The following is an 18518-nucleotide window of genomic DNA, read 5'->3' as shown; positions in this document are numbered from 1 at the left end:
AATTACTTGAGGTTTTTTTCAATGTTCATCAGAACAAAGTACTGAAAACAAAGTTTTCTCTTGAAACTACAGATAAAATTAAAGTGATTCCAGCGATAAACTGAAAAATGATAAAAATGCAAATGGGACGGACTTGCTATGAGCGGCAGTATAGCCATTTATTTATTTATTTATTGTTAATAAATCAACGGATCACGTATTGATCCTAATGATTAGACTTAAAAGTAACATTAATGTAAAATTACAAAAAATCTCATACTACAGACTACACAGTTCTTAACATAGCTAGAATTCTTCTTTTAAACATGTTCCTGGAGGTATCAAAGTCGAAGAGCTCTGAGAAACGGTTGAATGTCCTAGTAATACCAATCAGGGCACTATTGGCCCCATAGTTGTTCTGGCGAAGAGGAATGTGAAGCTGAAGATTCCGATCTCTTAGTCCTGGAGGTCGAACGCACAAATTGATAGTTTCCAGCAGCATGGGGCAGTCTATATTCGAAGCCAGAAGATCGGAGACTAATAGTGCTCGAATGGTAGCTCGCCGGGCTTGGAGCGTGTCCAAGGATATGAGGTTGCAACGATTCTCGTATCGAGGAAGGCGAAACGGATCTTGCCAATTCAAGTGTCTCAAAGCGTAACGTATAAATCGTCTTTGGATGGCCTCGATTCGATCAGCACCATTCTGATAATAGGGACTCCATACGGCAGATGCATACTCCAAAGTTGAGCGGACAAGGCTACAATAGAGACTTTTCAGGCAGTAAATGTCTTTGAAGTCTTTAGTCACGCGAAAGATGAATCCAAGACTTCTCGATGCTTTGTCCACTACATAGTTAGTGTGCGACTTAAAGTCCAACTGTTGATCAAGAATTACACCCAAGTCATTGACGTGCTTTGTTCGCGCGATTATCTGGTTTCCAAGAAGATAATCAGCAATAACAGGAACCCGTTTACGGGAAAAGGTGATAACCGAGCATTTTTTGCGATTTAATGGCAGGCAGTTGTCGTCGCACCAATTGGCAAAATTGTCAAACTGTCGCTGTAAAAGTACAGTGTCTCCAGAACATTTTATAGTGTAAAAAAGCTTCAGATCATCTGCATAGGCGAGTTTTGGACCGTCAAGTAGTAAAAGCACGTCATTGAAGTAAATCAGGAACACGACAGGGCCGAGGTGGCTGCCTTGAGGCACGCCAGATGTGGCAGAGAATTGTTCGGAACATGAGTTACCAGATCTTACAGAGAATTTGCGTCCAATGAGGTAACTGCGAAACCAATCTAATAAGGACCCGCAGATTCCCAGCCTCTCCAGCTTCGCAATAGCTATTTCGTGGTTCACCTTGTCAAAAGCAGCTGACAAATCGGTGTAAATGGCATCGACTTGAAAACCGGCAGCAAAACTGTCTTGCACGAAAGATGTGAATGTCAATAAGTTCGTAGTCGTGGAGCGCTTGGGCATAAATCCATGTTGATCATTACATATATATTGCTTGCAAAACGAGAAAAAGGGATCAACGCCCACTTTAAACGAAACGAAGCGCAATGTGCTCACATCGGTACCTTTGGATACGAGTTTCACCACTTGCGCCTCATCCGTCAACAGGTTAGCCTTTACCATCGAAGCGACACTGTCTTCGCTCACATCAGGTTTGATGCGCGTGATGTACAGCCAAAACAGGTTTTCGTTTTCGTTGCTGCATAGAGGAACCGAAACGACATCAGCAGACGACTGCCTGGCACCCAGTTTACAAGGCTCGCTTATCGGTGGGTCAGGAGCTCTGAATCTTTTCAGGGCACGACGGTAGTCGAGACGAGCTGGAGTTAAAGTTGGTATCGGCGTAACTGGCGGCTTTGTGCATACAAGTTTAATTTCCGATCGCAGTTCGGTGATAGCTTCAGTGAGTTGAGCTATTCCAGTTTGCTCAGGACGTGGCGCAAAGGCTAGGCTACGAAAATGTCCATTTTCGAATAGCTCGGCGCAGTCGTCACACATCCAAAAGACATTTTTGGAAAGTGATTTTAAATTTCGAGCTGCGGTATTAGAAACACTAACACAACTTAAGTGGAATTCTTTACCGCACATTCCACGACAGATCATGAATTCAATCCCGTTGATCATGCCCGCGCAGCTTGAACATTCTTTAGCCATATTAGCCCGGCAGGTATGCAACAAGCAGTTCAAAAGCGAATAAGTTGGTGTAAAATTTTTGCCGTCGGGTGTCAATACTGTTGCAAAAAAGGTATAAAAGGAGCTTCGCCGCCCTGCTGATTACTTTTTGTTCCGGTCAACGGCGTTACGATCGCAATGTGGATGGGTATAGGCAAATCTGTTGCCTTTCCGCAGCAAAGCAGTTGGAGTCCCAGATGAAACACACGAAATAGGCGCACTTCAAGAGTTCACATAAACAAACTAATGTATTGTACTATCGAGCGCGCACGGCAAAGGTAATATGAACATAGAACAACGAATTAAAAGTCCAGAATACACAACGAAATTAACGGTTAAAAATGGTTAAAAATCACATAACAACAACATGAGCAGTGCTGTCAGTCCATTTTGATTTTATAATTAAATTGATAATGTGTTTATATTTTTCGATAATTATTTGAAATATTCATTTTATGACATACACGCATTCGCCAACTATGCGAAAATGAGGTGATTCCGTGCACCCATGGTGAAAAAATATTTCCATTTTATAATAAAAATGATATCGAATAAATAACAAAATAATTTCAAAAGAAAAAAGTTAAAAATATCTTGATATAAAATTTTTTTCCTTTACCGGTCATTTTGACTGGTCGCGGTCCGAATAGGTATATTCAATTTGCCGGTCCTTCTAGTGTTAAGAAAACATAGAAATTAATGAATAAAATCCCAATAACTGTTGAAAATAATGACTGATTGGAGTACCTTTTATCAAATTAGTTTCAATTATTTGGTTTGGCATTTATTCAATTGGATTATCCAAGGTTTTTGAGATTTTTTATCCTATCCAAATAAAAAATTGTAAATATTGAAGTTATTTTGTATCTACTACATGTTTGCAAATCATGGGTTGATCCAAACTTCTGATAATAACTTCAGATATATCAGATAAAGATATCCCTAAGAATTCAGAGCTAGATTATGACCTGGCACTGCGGAAAATGATTCTTTGCCTTGGAGATCTTTTCAATTTTTTTTCTTGGGGACATGAATTATGGCATTATTTACCAAAAAGATAACGTTTAAATGAATAACATCCTCCGTGAATTAGATTAGTACACTGTCTAGCTGTTCTGTGTAGTTATTTTGAATAATTTTATGCGAAATAAGGCAACAATTTAAATTAGACCTTTCCGCGAAAATCCAATCCATTCCCGATTTTTTCAATTTAGGTCGTGTAAATTTTGGAAATTTAGCCTTTATAATTGGGGTTCAGGGATTTCCGGATTTTTCAATCGTTTCAAGATTTTTCGATCGAGATTCAGGAGTTCCCGAAATTTTCTCATGGGTTAAAACTTTAATCGGGGCACACATAACAGTATATTCAACCAAGCCCAGTGAATTAATAGTAAAAATCCATTCTTAGGCTTTCAAATTTCTTTGATTTAGTTTCATTCTGGTCAACAAAATACACCACCTAAAGTAAAATTTGCACTGAAAACTGAGAAAAAGAAGAAATATAAACAAATTAGCTCGAAAACCTTACCCCGAATCACCCCATTGTACAGTTTTAACATATGAAGCCTTTAGAGCCAAAGAGGTTAACGTTAAAGTGCAAAAATGCTCGATTTTGAGTAAATAATACCAAAAAAAATTTCATATCTCTAATATATAAAAATGGAGGCGTTTTCTTTGTAACACCATCACGTATAAACGAGTTACGAGAATCTTACTTTTTATGGAAGAGGGGCTCCCACACAAAATCATTTTGAAATGGGACTCATCTTGAAGAATTTTATGACGATTTTCATGAAAAATTGATTCACGAGCGCGAAGAAGTTAAAGACGTGCAGATGAAGTAAAACATTTTCCAACGATTTTCTAAGTAAAGGGTAAAACTAAGTTTACCAGGTCAGCTAGTTTTAAACTAAAACTTGAAAGTGTGTTTTCTCGAAATTCGCTTTGATGCACTTGTACCTTTTTGGCTTCAAGGGCCTCATAATACAATATTCTACTTCTAAGCTAGGTCTGTTTACAGATTCAAAATCACTGAACCTGATGGGTTTCGATAAGTAAGGCTATGTGCAAAAAAAATTGTTGAACAAATAAGAGCGACTTGAAAATTCGCTTCGCTTTAGAAGTAACAGAACTTACCGAAGTTGTCATTTCATGGTTTTCCAGAAGAACCACCATTTTCGGATCACTCAATCCTCTGGCATTCGTACCGGCATGAATTTTGCCCTGATATACGCTGACGTAGCTTCGTATCGGTACATTTTTCTCCTCACATGGGACAAGATGCGGCCGAACCGTGGCCTGATTGCCCATTTGTGCTACCGGCTGATTTTTTGTGCTCCATTCAGCCGGTTGCTCCCGCTCTGGGCCAACCCAAATGGCCACATCCAGTTTGGCGTAGACACATCCACACAATTCTGTTTTACAGGAATGTGAACAGCAAAACGGTCGCGCCAGGATTGAAGTTCGCCTGACGACAGGCCGGATCCCATCACCGCGTGTCACTTTAGGGGTCGGGGTCATTCGATGCAAGTGTTTGATAGCTTTCAACCGGCAGAGGGCATCAGCGTGGCTTTGGTTACACGCTGACGAGCACCCTTTGACAAACTTGGTGACATTACCTCCAACAGACCAAATGAAAAGAAATCCTTCCGGGAATACGTTTTGCTCCTGATTTTCGGGAAAATTAGTGAGTTATTGGGAACGTTGAACGAAGTTACGTTAACGAGAATGAGCGTTGAGGTTTGTCTCATGGAATCTTACTTCATGCATCAGTTTCTCCAGCATCCCAAATATGTCTATCGTTTCTCTGTAAATTTGCGATATGTTGGGAGATTCGTCCTTTAAACTCTCTTTTAAATTGCCGATGTTTGAAAGAATATTTTTCTGAAAATATACTTAGTAGTTTTCCATTATAAATTTATATGATTGATTTTTTTTTTAAATTTAGTTATCTGAATTGCCAACTAGATGGATGTCGGTAGATTAGTATCGGGTAATTTATTCCTTGAAAATATATGACAAATAATGACAATAAATATCAATTTATATGTTGAAAACTCAACAATTCAATTAATTTATGCCTGAAATGTCGTCAGTGATGTCGACGTCGCTGATGTTGACGGAGATTTGGGAATTCAGCGACAATATATAAAGTTGAAGAAGTCAACTTGAATTTAATCTATAACATTATTATAAACGTCCTTTTTTTTTATTGTGTAGTGAGCCTTCTTGGTTGAATAATTCAACTGAATCAAAGAAAATCGAAAGATTCCTTTTAATTCAACCACGGTTTTACGGTTACGGTCGTTGAATTAATAGGAATCTTTCAATTGCTTTGATTCAGTTTTTTTTTGTCCCAATTTTATAGGGGAGAGTGGGGTATCTTGGGCCATGGGGAAACGTGGGCCACTTTTAATATCTCAGATGTGTGTTGAGATAAAAATCTTAAACCAACTGTCATCGTCGTCGCTTTGCGTGAGCATATATTCCTATATGTTGTTGACTGAAATACGCATCATATGTTTCTTTTATTTATCAAGCTAAAAAAAGTTTAAAAAAAATTACTTACATAATTACAAAAACACCCGCTAATTTCATCGATGGAGAACCTAAAGTGCAGATATAAATATTCTCATACGCTTATGATCTTAGTTTTGTCATGATCTTTCACGTCGAAAAGGAATTTTTGATGAAACATCAATAAGTCACACAAACGCAACCAATTTGCAAATCATAGTTTGTGGAGAATCGTGGGCCACACATCTTGAATCACCTATATTTTTATGTTTTTATAAACATTCAGAACTTAAAATACGTTTTACCTATCTGTAAAGTTTTCTTATGCCAAATGAAGAGCTATGAAAAATATTTTGTCCATCCTATATAAGTAATTTTGCCAAAACGTTCGCGAGCCAGGTTTTGGAATCTTTACGCTCATACACAGCTCTCATTTTTACTTCATCATCTGAAATTGCTTTATAAAAACGAAATGAATTAGGAAATCACAGTTTTGGGTCAACTCATAAACATTGCATGTTATTTGGTCAATTTGGATTTGGTGGCCCACGATTCCCCACCATTTTTCAAAATCCAAAAAATATTGTTTTTTTCAAACAGTCAAAATTTGGGGAAAATAACTTATTAAAAATTTTTAAAAAATATCTTATGATACCTTGAAAATGTAGAAAACCATACCATTTTTTATTTTCATTTTATCTTTCATAATAAAGAAGTTAAGGAACAACGAAAAAAAGTGGCCCATGATTCCCCACTCTCCCATACTTATTTTCATCAAAATCATTTTGTTGGAATTTTTTACTTCAGTATTGATATTTCACTTATAAAAAGGACCACTATTATCAAAATGTGTGGGAAGTTATGTCAAATTTGTGGAAAACGTCATTATTAGTTTCGTATGTGCAAGTGTCATTGTGCCAGAGAAATAAAAAAGATAAAATAATGTTTTTTTTTTTAATTTACTTACCATTCGTTCTAAAGCGTAGAGCATCCATTTCTTATCCCAGTCGGTAAGTCGATGGTTAGTTGTAACTTTGAAATTTATGCTGATCTGCTTCAAGTTGTTATCTAGTTCGTTAAGAATTCTTCGAATGACAACCGTCGATTGCCCAATTTGATCCCGACCACTGCACATTTGAAATAATTCAAACCTTTCCAGCGAAGCACGTCCTGTTAGCCAGCAATGGTGAAGCGATTGATGCAACACATACTTCCACCGGAAATCAGGACATTTGAAACGTACGGTGAGTATGGGCCTTCTTTTGGGGGGAAATTCGTGGAAAGGGGCATAGCGAGTTTTTGAGATGGGATGCTTATCGAGCTTGATTTCGATATGACCGGACGTTTGGTTCAAGAAATCTAAGGAAATTTCTATTTTCGACGGCTTTGATCGATCCAGAACAATAACATTGAGTAACAGAAGGTTCAGAACGAACGATTCCTCTGTCCAGAACAAGGCAGTTTCTAGTGACGGTTGGATCGGCACCGATGGATACTTTGTCGGTGATGCTCTTCGATTATGTAGAATTTCGGTCGAAATTGATAGGAGCACACGACCAACGTAGGAATAGTTCCGATGCCCTCGGTAGAAATATAGATACCCTGGTCCGAATGTCGGTAGAGAATCTGAGAAGGTAAAACATAATACATTAGGAGCTCGGATTCAAAACACCAATCAAGGGATAAGATTTATATTTCAGATTCTAAACTCACATTCAAAAATAGGGTTAATCATAAAAATTCGTATTTTTAACTGAGAATTTGATTACATTAAGTTATAGCTGACCCGGTTTGCCTTGCAACAACTTCGAAAAAATATTTGTTTTATGAAAGCAAATCTGATTTTGAATTTATTTTTCGTTTCATATTCAAAATCAGAATATTTGGCTGAGTTTCTTAAATTCTGTATTATAGAAGAATATATTTTAATTTAAATTAAATATCATATTTCTTGCATTATTACAAAAAAGCAACCTTTTTGCTAGATTTGCTAGAAATTCATTATTGAATTAGTCATTGGTCTTTAATTCGAAAAATTTAGAAATGAATTATTTTTGATGTGTTAATTCAAAAGTTGACCTTCAACATTTGTTATTGCCATTTTCTTAGAATGGTCTTAGAAAGATTATTTGAAAATTTTCTCCAATTTTTTCATTTCTTTCATTGAATATTCCAGAAATGCCTTTTTTTGTTTTGCTTCCGTCCTTTAGAAAAAATTAAAAGTAGGTGAAAGTGAGTGGAGTTTTATTTTTAAATTGAGTCATCTAATTATTAAATCAGATTTGTACACCAAGCTTAGTAAAGTTAATCAGAAATTGTTCAAGTAGATTATATATTAGAACACAGAAAAAATATTGATTCAATATCTAACAATACAAACCACGACCAACTTAGGGCAAACCACTTGAAATTTTCCCGATTTATGAACAACCTTACGTTGGTTTTGTATGGGAGCATCCACAAAAGGTGGAAGAGAATTTCAAATCGGTAAATCATTACATCAGGACTTGTATGTGTACCGAATTTTATCGGAACCACAGGAAACTTATTCTAGTTTTATCATATTCGTATAGGAGCCCTCCTCCATTTTTCTTAGAAAGAAGTGCTCTTACACAACAATAAATTATTAAATTATATCATGACTTATCAATCAATGTTATAAATCATGTCATTATATCAAATTTAGTTTTAAAGCAAATTTGATACATATCTCTTATAACTTTTTGGATATTGTTATAATTCATGCTATTTTTATATGGGAGCCAGACCCAATTTTTCATGAAAATTCAAACAAATATCTCAACTGTATAAACTTTTAAGTGCAAGTCTCTTGAAAATAATTCGAGTTTTGTCATATTTTGGGTCATTTTGTATCACCTTCACATAAACGGAAAACGCCTCATAATATTTTAAATCATCTCATAACTGCAAAACTTGGAAGTGTACCAAATTTGGTCAAAACAGATTGAAAACTGTTCGTGATCTGTCACATTTTTTATGGATTTTACATGGGACCCCCTCCCCCTTTTAAAAAATGGCAAGGGTGCTTTATAATATGTCGTAACATGTTCAATAATACAATAAACCATATGAAAGTATTAATTTTTTTTGTAGAAAATTTGATGGATACTGCTTCAACATTGTATAAGTTGTGTCCCCTCCCCCCTCCCTCAAGTCGGAGGGTTCCGAAACTATTATAGAAACCATTTCCGGTCCTGGAAACGGTCATATGCCAAATTTCAACATGATCAGTCCAGTAGTTTCTGAGTCTGAGGAGAACAAATTCTGACAAGATTTCAAGGCCGCTATGCTAAACATAGGTACAGGGTGTTCAAAACTTCGAATACACTTTTTATTTTATTGTTGTGGTAAACCCGTAGCACATACCGTCAAACAGGGCATCATGAAAAAGCGGGGTTAGATGCAACATTTCGATACCACAACCCTGTTTTTATTTTTAATTTTATATAATGTAATCAAGTTATTTGAAAGTTTTTCATTTTCATTCAAAATTGAAAAAAAAGATCTCCAATAAATGGTAAAATTTTAACATTTTTCGATGCCGTAAGAAACTTTACCCAGTATGACGGATTGGCTTAATGGTATCACATACCTACAAACTTTTTTCTGGTTTAATCATCCTGTACCAACACTGTTGGTGTAAGAATATTTTTCGAGCCTGTCTGGGGAAATATGCGAAAAGATTCAAATCGAAGGGACACCTTGTAAATCTCGGTTCTATGTGCTGGCATATGATTGTTTTGCATCCCGCGTTGGCAACGTCGAAATTTCATTCATCCAAACATTTATTTTTATTATTCCAGCTAGCAGAATTTTTCGTAGTATTTTTTACCCCTAAATGTATGCAGCATCTTTATGTTCAGAAAAAACGAAAAAATTAGTTTCGGAAGCTTATTATGAGCTTATTATGAGAACTTCTAGTTCAAATGAAATCCATATAAACCATCCAGTGCACAATGGGAAAATGCGGACCCATAATCGAAAAAAAAATACGAAGCCGCCTGTTTGAGAGTCTGGAATAGCATTTATCACACGTGAAATTTCCTCAGAAACTCAAATCCGCCGCTGAATTTAACCAGAACCATCTGATTGAAGGATTGTATCCCATTTACCCGAAAACCATTGCCCAGAATGACAAATACCCGAAATCAAACCCCAGAATGAACCATTTCCCAGAAAAAAATTCCCCAGAATGCACCATTTACCAGAAATTTTTTTTCCACAATGGACCATTTCCCAGAATTTTTTTCCCCAGAATGGAACATTTACAAGAATGGCACAAATCCCAGATTTTTTCCCCTAGTATTTTTATTTGTTTTCTTTTTTTTCTTCTAATGAATTCTTGAATATTTCATATGATTCGAAATTAATTTTTTCAAAATGATTTTTTTAATGAAACTAAGACTTTGAAATTTTCCAACTAAATTTATTTTAGAACCAATATTGTGCTTTGTTTATGGTTTGGGTACCTTAATTGATTCAATGCTTATCATGGTCCTTTAAAAAACCGTTTTGGTATCCGACTCCTCACGCTGCGCGTTCGAACTTGGAAGACGTTTTGTCCTTCACGCTGTCGCGTGGCGGACGGGGCTAAGGGATCACCCCTAGCTTTCACGCAGACCTAGGAAGCCCCGGCAGACCTAGACCAATGTAATGGGGCCGCCGCTTCCGACGGCGGGTCGGCGGCCACCTCGGATTTGGGAGCTTCGGCGGCTTTGTGCCGCCTCAGCCCCTTCATCCTCGTTGGTTGCGGCTTTGCCGCAAAAGAATTAAGTTATGAAACCCCATTTTTTTGTAACAATTCCTTTTTTTTTTTTATTAATTTCTAGTAGGGATAAATGTTTTCAATTTTCTGGGAAATGGTTCTTCTGGCGAAAAAATTTCTGGTAAATGGTTCATTCTGGTGAAAAAATTTCTGGGAAATGGTACATTCTGGCGAAAATTTTTCTGGGGAATGGTTCGTCTGGGGAAAAAAATTCTGGGGAATGGTTCTTTCTGGCGATTGGAATTCTGGGGATTTTTCATTCTGGGCAATGGTTTTCGGGTAAATGGAGTACAACCGATTGAAGTGTTATTTGACCTTATTTCCCCAGTATTGAACTTTTATCTTTTTACATATGTCCAAGCAACATATAATTTTATGTCATTGAAATTCCATTGAATTAAATGAAAGATATTTTAAACTTGCCTATTTACAGGTGAAAGGATGGAAGGACACGATATGTTTTGCCCCAGTGGATTTCAAATTATCGAAATTTTGATGTATTTGAAGTTATTGAACTCCCTGTAAATCGAATCAAGAAGAAATTTCCGTCGAAAATCATAAAACAAGAGTACGACAAAGTACGTAAATTGAGTAAGAAAGTTCTCAGGCGTTGGGCTTGGATACAGTTTTGACCTAGAGTGAAAATTAAAATAATTGGATCTTACAAATGCCATCGATCTTTTTGGACAAACTCGTGAACGGTAAATCCACGCTGGCGTAGATGCGTTTTTGGCAGCATCCATTGATAATGATATCAAAAATGAACAGTTGACACAGGGAAGGAAAAGTTCCAACAAAAGCCAGATTTTCATCCCAACGAGGATTGTTTCCGGGCGGAAGCATCTTTGTTCTGGACTAAAAGGGGGAAAAAGTAGTAAAAAAAAGGCAACAAAGGGATAAACTTTCTGGCAGCATCAAATTTACCCTGATGCCTCCGTAGGTAACTTGAATGGCATAATCCGCTTTTAATGCAAACTCGCCAGAACAAATCTTAACGGAGTAGTTAACTCGCTGGAGATTGTTGTCATCCGCGACTGGCATCAGCAGATTTCTGAAATAAGAAGTGTTATTGTAAAAAATATGTGATAATAAATTCAATTTTTAAGCCATACTGATCGATAATGTCACTGTCGATGAAAGGCATTGTAACGGGTTGAGGTCGTTGAAAATTAGCCAAAAGAGATAAATCTACTTGTAAAAATCCAATATCCGATTCATTGGTATCTGGATCTTCAAGAGTTGCCCATTTTTGTATGTAGGCATGAGCTGTTGAGCATTAAAAGGTGACATTAAAAAGTATTCGCTTTTGAACAAAATCAACAATATCTACAAGGATTATCCCATATGGTTTTGAGACCAATAGTAAATTCTCCGATGATTTGGTTTTTTCGAGAAATACATCTATGATGAACGACTGCCAGTTGTAAATTCAATCGAAATAGCTGCTTCTTGGTAGTAAAAATTTCAAAAACAAAATACTGAAAAACAATTCTAGGTAATGCTTCCGAACAATTTTTATTCAATGGGCGATGGAAGCGAAAAGTTATTCTTTCTCTCCTTAAGAAAAAACCCTTTAGAACTGTCAAAAGTTGGGTGAAATTATAGCTGCATCCCACTTGCACTAATGCAAAACCATCACCCAAATTCGTCAGCGCTTCCATCGCCTATTCAAACCTACCTCATTGAAAAACGGACAGTCCGAATTGCGAAAGGTTTTTGTCCGATAGTGTTTTCCATTGCAGGAAACCAGCACAAAGGTGTCCTCGTTGAGGAGCTTCAAGTGCCGAGCCTTATGAACAGTGACGCACAGGAGAAATGGCTGACTGATGGCCTCAAAACAATCCGGAATCACTGGTGAAAATTCCGACATTCCGAACGGTTTTTATTGATCCGTTTGTCTGAAAATGAATTTGGTTATTTAACTGAGACGCAGTTTGCTTTGATGTTTTTTTCCAGAAATTTATTCCATCCGACTCGGACGACCCGAGTTTGTAAGCATGAATTGAAAGTGAATTTATTTTGTTATATATTCAAGATTTACATGATTGAACAAGCAATCTTATTATTAGCATCATTGAATATCGATATGCATTTACAAAAAGTCATACTTTTTTCATGTCAAACTTTTTGACAAAGGTCCTACGCTGAGCAACGGACTGATCCATTATGCATGGCATGTTATGAAGGTTGCGCGTGGTGTTTTACTCTTGAAGCGTTGCGTCTCTCTTACAAGCAGAAAAAGCTTCATTTCGCTCAAAAGCTTTCGTGCAAAAGCTAATGCTTCAAAACTTAATGCCACAGTATATTGGATGGGAAACACGTGGGAAATCAACCTAACGATAAGTTCGTCGAAATTGTCAGCTTGTGATACCCATGAATAAGATTTTAACAATTTGTGATAATTTTACAAGAAGGAACAAATTTATTACTTACATTAATGACGATTCCAAGAGTTGGTGTTCTAAATGCCTAGAAAAGAAAATTTGACTATTACGTGTCACTGAAAACTGCAACCTTTAAAATAAATCACCTGTAATTAACAAAACCTGTAATTTTAAATAGTTTTCCTTGAAAGTTAACGAAGATTCATTTAAAAAAAAAAAGGTTAGATGGCCCATGTCATTCTTTCTCAAAAATACACCAACCTATGGCTTCGAGTGATATTTTCTTCATTTATATTGTAGCAAACAGGCTTTTTCACTATTTATTAGATTAAAAGTTCACAAAAACGACTGTAGTTCTTAGAAATAGAAGGATTAATAGAAACAGCGTGAAACCTCTTTTTTTATGGTTCACATTTAAGGTTTTATTGTAAACTGGCCTGGGCAATGTGATGAAAATACAGCTTATCGATTTTACACTCCCTTGCACTTTCGGAAGGCTATAAATATTTTGTTGTATTTTACTAACTTCATACAATTTTTAGCTAAAATCAATCATATCAAAATTGGGGCAGAATGCCCACAAGACCACGTGTTTAAGGTAGGGTTACCATACGTACTCTTTTAAGAGTACATGTACTCTTTTTCGATCGTAAAATGAGCGTACTCTTCTTATTGTGAAATTTTACGAAATATACTCTTTTTTTTTGTGGAACAAATTAAATAAAACTTTCTCATACAAATTAACTTAACTCTTCCGATACATAAATATTGTATCCTTATAAATTCAAGAGATCTAAATTTTTATGCATTCGATGCACAACACTTCAGTTTTGCTTCTTTTGTTGAATGTTTCAAAGGATGGATACCAGTGGAAGGAATTACGATAACATTCACGATTTTAATCAGGATTTTTCATTCAAAATAAACGCTTTTGAGTATGCAATGAACTTCCGGACAGTAGACAACATGCATAACAACAACTTGCTTAAATATAAGCATAGTGCACTAAACAAACGCGCACGAATCAGCAATATTGTTTTCAAAGAATCAAAAAATTCGCCTCTATAAAAAAACTATTTTTTAAATGCAGTTTTTTTATCAACTTTGGTGTGCTTTCTCAGCATATAATCGAAAATTTTGTATAATCCAACTTAAAATTCTGAGCACGTCAGTCATATATCTTCCAACAAATTGGCAGTTTTTTAATAACCTACAAGATCATGTTTTTTTTAATAAATGGCGTTTAACATGACAATTTTAATTTTTTTTCTCTATGTACTCTTTTATGGCGTTGCAGGATATGGTAACCCTAGTTTAAGGCTCAAATTTTGAATACTGTTAACTTTTGAGAAAACCCAAATATCAAAACAAAATACCATTCTTTTTATTTGCTGACTTCTAAATTGCAATATTAATGCATAATTATAACAAATTTCATCCTTGTTCGAGTTAAAAGTTGCACCAATATTCGACTCGATAAAATTATTTGCCGCCATGTTTGCCGCGATATCAGTCAACACATTGAATTTCGTTGCCTACCTGAAGGCGTTTTACCTATAAGCCTATAAAAAAGTGTATTTTGAAAAGCGAAATTTTCAATAAGTTTAGCATGATAAATGTTTTTTTTGCCAAAGTATGGTTGGTTTACAAAAATACGATGAACATGTAATTAAACATTTTATGTTTCAATCATTACATTCCTTATAATCATTGTTTCATTTTTTACCACCCTTTCGGTATGGTGCGTTCTGTCCACTAGTTTTGGCGTTCTACCCCGGGGTTTGTTTTCTGGCTGCTTAAGTTTTTTGCAAAAAAGTCATCAAAATCGTATTTTTATTATATTTTTTCTCTTTGATATTACGTAAATCTGATCCCTTAATCGTTGCAAACTTTCAATTTGGTTCTTAGATGATTGGTATCGCTGTAAATAGCGATTATGCTTAACTGGTGCGTCTTGTGCAGTTTTCCCCTAGGTAAATAAAAAGTGAAGAAAAAGTGAAAAAAGTTCTGTGCTCTTCAATAAATTTTACAAAGCCAATGTTACGGGAATACTGAACAGTTTTGTTTTAAAATTTCATTCGGAAGGCTAAGTTTAATCCAATCTAATAAGATTGAAGCCCAATGTCTTTCTTATTCTTGTCCAACAAAATTTCAATGATCTTTATATTATTTTTTATAATTATTCATATTGTAAAACTTCAATGATGATTTTAAACATAGTAAAACAAGACTACCTAGTGCTAACTACTGCCTCTGCATTCCATTATCTTCCTTAAAATTCTTGGAACTTGGAGTAAAACAAAACTGTTTAAACTGCAACTTGAAACTTGAAATAATTTGAAAATTTGTGACATTTGGTTTCCTGAATGATAATTTATTGCTGTTGGAACCTACCACTAACCACTAACCACCTTGGGCCTTAAAATGGTTTCTGTTTTTCGCGCTGGTAATATTAACATTATTACAGAAAATTTAATTTTTTAATCAAAACTAAAATGGATATCAAACCAAAAGGTCTGTGTCGCACGACTTTTGAAATGTTATTCAAGTTAGTTAAAATTCTTTATGTTCTTCTGTTAGTTTAGAAAATGTAGAAGAAATATAATTCCTTCTTTATTAATTTGATAATTTTTCAAACAACTGTGGTGTTCTTCCATTTTCTTCACCAGATAACTAGAAACTTGTCCTTATAAATTCTTGATTGACACGACACCAAAATATCAAAAACTTCACTTGAACATCCGTTGCCACCAAAATTACTCAACAGAATGACGAGATTTCGAACCGCTCTCAGTGTTCAGCAGTCGTCTCTCTCTTGATGATTTTATCTCTCAACGAAGCCCTGTAGCGTTTTTAGTTTTGTCCTTATAGTACTTTTGAGAAATGATCATTTTCAAACCCAAGAAATAAAAAGAGCGTATCTAAATTATTGATTTTCGTGTACAGCAAATATCAGACAAATCTTATTTCCCATTTGATCGCGAAAGTAATTTATTCATCAATTAGCTTCCAATATTTACTACATTGCCCTCCTTCTCTACCTTTTTACGAAAGCACATCTTAGAATGTTTTTGAACTTCTGAATTTCTTGATAGAAAATGTTAAACCGTAGAAATCAATAGCATAATGCAAACATTTGAATTGGATGAACAAGTTTATTTTAGTGTATATTCAGCCTTGTCTAAACGATTTTCCTATGTTTTAAGAGTGAAGCCCAGTCAATCAGTTTCAAAAAAATTCGATTGAACACTCCTATTAAATATATCATCGCGCGCATCGCATGCCCAATAATGCAATCAAAGCCCCTCGGAAAGCAATCAAAACAAATAAAAAAGAGATTGCGCGATTGCTTGTTTCGTTCGTTTGTATGTTTTCGGTTATTCGGATTCTAGAAGGTATGTTATTCGGGTACCTAAAATTACAAAATAAAGGATACGGTGACATGATAGAACGTAGTGTGATATTCACAAATTGATAAACGGGAAAATAACTGGTACATACTTACTTGTTTAGAGACCTCACTCAAATAAATCATTGTTTCAGTGAAATACCACATAAATATAATTATCGTCAAATCTTTGTGGTTTCCTTATCCTTTCTCTGGACCTTAGGGAGCTAGTAGCAGTTGTTTTCGGCTGTTGCATTGAAATGTCTGATTCCAAGGTCGATGTATCATCAGGTAAGTCGATGTTAGTGTTTACATTTGGATTGTCATCCGGTTCCGGTGTGTTAATCTCAATCTTTTTTAGATCTTGGATATTTCTGCTGTACTGCACGCCATTCGAACTCATGACGGCAACTTTTTTACCGTTCCTTGCAATTACTCTGTAGTATTCTGGTGAAAAGGTTGTGTCGGTTTTATTCTTTTTATTTTGCGCCATCAAAACTTTGTCGCCCACATTAATGTCCGATAATTTGGCCCCCCTGGAGGTATCAGCGTATATTTTACTAGACAGCTTTGATTCCGAATCTTTCTCGCGAATATCTATTCTATCCAAGGGCTTATCAACGGTTCTACTCCACAAAACTGGAAAAGTCCCCCGATATTTCCACCCAACCATCAATTCAAAGGGTGTGACTTTGAGCCTCGCGTGAGGAATTAGGGTATTGTGGTTGTGAACATACTTCTCCAGAGACGTGCGCCAGTTTAAACCTTCCACTTTACTTGCAGCTACCGCTTTTATCATGGCTTGGTTCTGCCTTTCAACCGCTCCATTTGATTGAGGGCTTAGTGGAATTGATTTTCTAACTTTTATTCCTTTATCTTCCCAATAATCACAAAAGGGAGAACCTTGGAAAGGAGGGCCGTTGTCGCTTTGAATGATTCTTGGCAAGCCCCAGGTTTTGAAAATCTCACACAGAGCAGTATTAGTAGATTGTGTGTCCTTGCTTCGCATTTCCACGACAGATAGGTACCTCGAGTCTGTGTCTACAGTAACGAGAAACTCGCCCGAGCCACAATTGGGAAGTGAAAGAAAATCGATCTGGAGTATCTCCCAGGGACCGTCCGGCAAATTTCTAGAGCAAAGTGGAACTGGTGGATTTTTTTTGGATAACAAATTACATGTGTTGCAACCCTTTACAAATTTTTCGGCTGCTTGGGCTAGTCCTGGCCACCAAAAATATTCTCGCAGAACACGTTTTAGAGCCACTTCTCCAATGTGTCCACCATGTGCTGACTTCATAGCTTTCAGACGTAGACTATCTGGCAGAACAATTTTGTCGTCTTTAAATAGCATGTTCCCTAGACAGTGTAGACTATTCCTTTGACTTTCGTACTTCTTCAGCATGGGAGACCAATATCCGCTTTCCAATGATTTTATTACTCCTTGCAGTTCTTTATTATTTTCAGCATGTCTTTCGATGTCTTCCCACGTTATCTCCATCGAGCATGCATCCAATGCATAAAGGAAGTGACCTGTGTTATCATCTTCAAAGGGCTCAGCGTTTTGTGTTTCTTGGATGAGTCTGGATAATGCATCCGCAGCATTGTCTTCACCGGCCACCCTTTCCATTTTAAAATTGTAGGGCTGCAGACGAAGTGCCCAAGATTCAGCTCTTGTTGTAGCCCTCTTGCCGATTCGGTGAAGACCATTGAAAATAAGTTGGTTCGCTTCGGCATCAGTTCTCACCACAAACGATTGCCCGATCAAATAAAAGGAAAAGCGTTCGATACCCCACACAACAGCGAGTGCTTCCTTCTGTGTGTGGGGATACTTTTTTTCAGTTAATGTGAGAGCTTTCGATGCACACGCTTTGATTCTAGGTGTTTCTTTACTGTCGTACTGAACCATTACTGCTCCCAATCCTACTACGTTACTACGTTAATCCTCCCAATGTTACTACGGGGTACTCTGTACCCTCCAGTGACCGAGGCGCACTGTTATCTTTGCCTGAGTTATATGTACTGTTCCAAGGTACTCTGTACCTAGATTTCAAAGAATACTCCGTATTCTATAATTTTATCTTGCCTATAAGGTATTGCCAAAGGCACTCCGTGCCGATATTATTAAGACGAGTATAATTATAATTTCTCTTAAGGCACTTTGTACCGAACACAATCTAAGACACTCTGTGTCATAATTTTTTTTAAGTACGTTGACACTCTGTGTCATCATTTTACTACAGTACTCCAAACTATCAAAGGTACTCTGTACCAGATTTTAAC

The 18518-nt window shown here is 36.3% G+C and overlaps 2 protein-coding genes across 2 annotated transcripts in view; both read right to left on the bottom strand.

The window, feature by feature from the left end:
* The window catches only part of LOC129752815 (fer-1-like protein 6), a 58930-nt gene extending 46586 nt beyond the window's left edge, over window positions 1-12344 (bottom strand). The window contains exons 1-8 of the mRNA XM_055748594.1: window positions 12145-12344; window positions 11797-11944; window positions 11579-11732; window positions 11391-11517; window positions 11132-11321; window positions 6648-7306; window positions 4925-5047; window positions 4301-4831 (exon numbers count right to left, since the gene is read on the bottom strand). Coding sequence (XP_055604569.1) covers window positions 4301-4831; window positions 4925-5047; window positions 6648-7306; window positions 11132-11321; window positions 11391-11517; window positions 11579-11732; window positions 11797-11944; window positions 12145-12336 — 2124 coding nt within the window. The 5' untranslated portion in view covers window positions 12337-12344. The remainder of the gene's footprint in view (window positions 1-4300; window positions 4832-4924; window positions 5048-6647; window positions 7307-11131; window positions 11322-11390; window positions 11518-11578; window positions 11733-11796; window positions 11945-12144) is intronic.
* Window positions 12345-16389: 4045 nt separating this feature from the next.
* On the bottom strand, window positions 16390-18144 carry LOC129752814 (uncharacterized protein K02A2.6-like). The gene has a single exon (XM_055748593.1). It carries the CDS (start codon window positions 18142-18144, stop codon window positions 16390-16392), a length of 1755 nt encoding a protein of 584 aa, XP_055604568.1.
* Window positions 18145-18518: the final 374 nt, after the last annotated feature.

This window comes from Uranotaenia lowii, chromosome 3 (assembly GCF_029784155.1).
Source record: "Uranotaenia lowii strain MFRU-FL chromosome 3, ASM2978415v1, whole genome shotgun sequence".
In the NCBI taxonomy this organism is placed as follows: Eukaryota; Metazoa; Arthropoda; class Insecta; order Diptera; family Culicidae; genus Uranotaenia; species Uranotaenia lowii.
Note: the sequence above shows the minus strand (reverse complement) of the source record. Positions and strands in the feature narration are given on the sequence as shown.